This window comes from Microtus ochrogaster, unplaced genomic scaffold (genome assembly GCF_000317375.1).
Source record: "Microtus ochrogaster isolate Prairie Vole_2 unplaced genomic scaffold, MicOch1.0 UNK10, whole genome shotgun sequence".
Lineage (NCBI taxonomy): Eukaryota > Metazoa > Chordata > Mammalia > Rodentia > Cricetidae > Microtus > Microtus ochrogaster.
The window spans coordinates 4591204-4595831 of NW_004949108.1; the positions used below are offsets into that span (position 1 = coordinate 4591204).

The window sequence follows — 4628 nt, forward strand, 5'->3', positions numbered from 1 at the left end:
AGAGAAGAGAGAGAGAGCGAGAGAGAGAGAGAGAGAGGAAGAAGAAGGAGGAGGAGGAAGAGGAGGAGGAGGGGGGAGTGCCGCTTTCCCCTTTTTAACTAAATCTGCAACTCAAGCCTGTGGGTTGGTGCCATCCCATTCAGGATGCCTCTTCTCCCTCACCTAAACCTTTGTGAAAACATGCTCATAGACAAGCACACTCATAGACATATGGAGGGCTGTATCTCTGGGATGACTTTAAATCTTATTGAGTTGATAATGAAGATTGACCATCACTCCTGGCTTCTGGGATGAAGTGCCTGAGCTAATGACAAACTAGGTAGGCATGTCTCTCATGCCTCGTACTGGAAAGTGCACAAGTCATAGCAGCTACAACAAGCCTATGCTTTTGTCTCCCTCCCAACTGGGCAAAACCAAGGCATTTGTGTATTGGTTTCAGAAGTCCACAGCAGCTAACCCTTACAGGTTTCCATCACGTCTGTAACTTGGGAGTTGCCTGTGTCTTGGGTGGCAAGCATGGCCAGTCCTGGGGTCATGGGCATGGTCTCTTTGTGTTCCTTGTAGGTTCCCCCGCCTGCACAGCGCGGTGATCAGGACCTTTGTTCTTGTACAGCACTATGCGGCCGCCATGATGGCTGTGAGCGGCCTCCCGCAGATGAAGAACCATACTTCAGTGGAGACGCTGGAGATCACCCAGAACCTCCTCAACTCTCCAAAGCAGTGCCCCTGTGGCCACGGGCTCATGGTCCTGCTGCGCGTTCCCTGTTCGCCCCTGGCAGCTGTGGCCTATGAGCGGCTGGCCCATGTGCGGGCACGGTTGGCTCTGGAGGAACACTTTGAGATCATCCTGGGCCACCCCAGCTCCAGCATCACTGTGGGCAAGCACTTTGTAAAGCAGCTCAAGGTAGGTGTTGTGCTCGGGGCAGAGGGCTATCCACCAAAGGATGGCAAGAGGGGGTGTGGCAACAGGCCCTTGGCACCTGCCCTTCCCACCCCTCTACCTCCTCTGCTGCTTTCTTACGACCCTGTGTCCCCCAACACAGCCTGCAGTACCAGTCCTCTGATAGGAAGCATGTGCTTTCTTTCTCTTCCTGAGGCACTTTTCTCTTCCTTTGCTTTAGCTGATGCTTATTCTCTGATAATTCAGCTCAACTACTTTCCCTTTTAGGAGAGGCATCGTATTCCATACTTGGGGGCCTCTATTCCTGTCCCAGTGGTAAGGAAGGGATAGATCTAGGTCCCTCAAAGCTGAATACCCTTGTAGGCTCTTTTTAAGATATACAGGTGACAGAAAATGTAAAAGGAGCAGAGAAAATTGATTGAAAGAATAAGTGGAAAGCCTAGAGGAAGGACATAGTATCACTGAAGAGACCAGGGAGAGATGTCAGGGACAGCTGGAGCCACCCACTGTCTTCAAGAGTATCAGCCACAGGGTATCCTCACACACCCGTCCCCTGCCGTGGGAGATAGACAGGAACAGAATAGTCGAGGGCACAGTGACCCATGACATGCTTATATGCAGAATAAAATCCTTCCCTTGTATTACAAGATGGGTTGTGAGGGCCGCCAACTAGTGGACAGACCTCAGGGTGTTCTAGAGCCAGGATGGTTAGGAAGTGGCCAGTGTTAAGTATGGATTGCACATTGCATGTCTAGTTAGTATGTCTTTTACACTGCTTATTGTGTATGTGCATGTACACATATCGCATAATGCATATAGAGACCAGAAGATAACTTTTGAGAGTTGCTTCTTCCCTTCTACTGAGTGAGTTCTGGGGATTGAACTCAGGTCATAAGACTCGGTGGCAAGTGCTTTATACAACTGAGCCATCTCACTAGCACCAATTAGTGCATTTAATCCACAGTGGTGCCGTTGGGTCCTCTGAGACAGGAAAAACCTGAGCTTCGCTGAAGCTCGGTAACAGCCCCAGGAAGTAGCAACCCTGAGAGTCAGGCCTCACTTCTGCAGCTTGCCTTCCTTCTCCCATCTGCAGATGTGGCAGAAGATCGAGGATGCGGAATGGAGGCCCCAGACCTACTTGGAGTTAGAGGGCTTGCCCTGTATCCTCATTTTCAGTGGGATGGACCCTCATGGGGAGTCGCTGCCACGGTAAGTTGGGAATCAGAGCCCCTGAGGTCCTGAGGGATGGGGAGGGGAGGAGGACACCCCAGCCCCAGATGTCCTAGTCGGCATGGATGCTATATTTGGGCTGGTTTTCCAGGGTGAGGTGTCTGAGGTGTGAGCAGTATTAGCCATTTCTCAGAGGACACCATTGTGTGGGGGTAGAGGTTTGGGAAATCTGCAGTTCAGACTGAGGGGAAATGAACTCAGCTGGGGAGGTGTCTCTGTTGGAGAAGACAGTGCCATGTAGGATGATGACCAGAGCTGGAGCCAGTGTCACTGGTACCTGGACCATTGTGGGATCTGGTGTAGGAGGGGCTCATGATGCCATTCAGAGGGAGTAGGTTGTTAAGTACAAAGAGTAGATGCCACCTTTCTCAGTTACTGTTCTATGGCTGCCAAGAGACACTATGACCAAAGCAACATATAGAAGAAAGCATTTAATTAGGGGCATGCTTACACTTTCAGAGAGCTAACCGTTGATGGCCATGGTGGGAAGTGTGGTGACAGGCAGGCAGGCATGGCGCTGAGCAGTAGCTGAGAGCTTTATCTGATCTGTAAGTTGGAGGCAGAGAGTGAGTGAGACTGAGGCTGGCCCCATCCCCAGTGACACATCTCCTCGAGCGAGCCACACCTCCTGATCTCTCCTAAAGAGTCCACCACTGGGAAAGAAACCTTTAAGTGTATGGGCCTCTAGGGGTCGTATTAAACCACCACATTTCCCTACCTGTGTGTTTCTGCAGTCACCACAGACACATGTCCATTGAGTGACTCCCTGGGATCTTTAGCTACACACAGGCACTTGGGATGGAAAGTCACTTGTCCTCCTACAAGGCATGGCTTTTACAGAAGTGACTGAGTCCGTTGCTGTCATGTTCCTAGCTTCCATCACAACACAGGGGCACATTAAGTGCGATCGCTCAACTGAATATCTAGTTAGCAATTCAGTCTACAACAGTACCTGTAGGTACTTAGGAATATTCAGCCTTTTTTTTTTTTTCTGAGACAGTTTCCTCTGTGTAGCCCTGGTTGTCCTGGAACTCGCTCTGTAGACCAGGCTGTCCTTGAACACATAGAGATCCACCTGTCTCTGCTTCCCGAGCTCTGGGATTAAAGGCATGCGCCATCACTGCCTGGCTCAGCCTCATCTTTTAAATGGGAAAAAAAACCCAGAGCCTCTAAGAAGCTGCACACCTCGTCAGTTTCCAGCCCTGGGAAGCAGCGATGCTGAGGTTCAGCTCTCACTTTTGCCCAATCCAAAAATTCATGGTATCCTGATTACATGTCCCATGGGAATAGATCCCTGGTAGGTGCCCTCAGAGACGTTGCACAAACCTGACTTTGGTGCTCTGCACTCACAGTGGGGTTCTCCATGCATCCGAGCCCCGTGGGCTATGGTCTAACGAGGAAGGCAGGTGTGGCACCATGGCTCTGTCTGCTAGCAGTAGAGCCTCCTGGCGGAAGGCATGCGACAGATGAAAACCTTCTGTTCTCCCCAGGTCTCTGAGATACTGTGACCTACGTCTAATCAATTCCTCCTGCCTGGTGAGGACAGCCCTGGAGCAGGAACTGGGCCTGGCTGCCTACTTTGTGAGCAATGATGTCCCTTTGGAAAAGGGGGCCAAGAACGAGGTCTTGGAGAGTGATGGGGAGAAGTTAAGCAGTACGGATGAAGATGAGGAGGCAGGGGTGGAAGGTGAGGGGGGCTGACTGCACCTCTGTGTTCTTTCCTCTCACCCTCCTGGGCCACCCTTTAAATGTCAACCACTCAGATGCTGCCTTTCTTTCCTTCTCTGTCATTCTGGTGTGGGGAGACGGGAATTCCTGTAGGTTCTTCTAAGATCTAGAATTCTTAACGAATAGGAAGGAAATGGTGATGTCTTAGGGTTCAAGTTTATGGTTTTGTTTTCAGTGCAGGTAGATTTCACTCCCTGGTCCCCTTTGTTGGAAATCCGCTCACCCGGTATTAAACTGAACATCAGTGAAGTTTATGAGGGCAGGCCAGCACCATTTGTAGACTCCATGAGTCTGATGCCATATTTTTAATATGACACACAAATAAGAGCAATGTCTGGCTGTGGTCCATAGTACAACAGGAAAGTAGAAACTAATAATATAAATATGCGTGCATTGGGGGGTACAGAGGTTAAAGAGAGAAGTGTAAATTCCTCTTATTTCTCTGTCTGCTCACTGGGTTACACAAGGCAAGAGTGGCGTAGCCTGGTTGCAGCTTATCCTGTGAGGTAGCAAGGCCTGCTCACCAGGATCTTCTGTGTGGCAGCTAATTTTAGCATGACTTTGACCGTGGCGTTAAATGTTGTTTGTCTATGGTATGGCTAGACTCACTGGCCTGTCCTGACCCACCCCATTCTAGTCTCCTAACTCCTTTGTGAGCTTATTCTAGCTAGGGAGGTCTGTGCATGCATGTGTGCATGTGTGTGTGTGTGCGTGCGTGTGCGTGCGTGTGTGTGTGCGCGTGCGTGCATGTGTGTGTGTGTGTGTGTGT

At 50.3% G+C, this 4628-nt stretch overlaps 1 protein-coding gene across 1 annotated transcript in view; it reads left to right on the top strand.

Annotated features, from left to right (window-relative positions):
* Greb1 (growth regulating estrogen receptor binding 1) overlaps positions 1-4628 on the top strand; it is a 128941-nt gene that overhangs the window by 99723 nt on the left and 24590 nt on the right. Inside the window, exons 19-21 of the mRNA XM_005366529.3 lie at positions 565-904; positions 1995-2110; positions 3622-3818. Of these exons, the coding sequence (XP_005366586.1) occupies positions 565-904; positions 1995-2110; positions 3622-3818 (653 nt within the window). The remainder of the gene's footprint in view (positions 1-564; positions 905-1994; positions 2111-3621; positions 3819-4628) is intronic.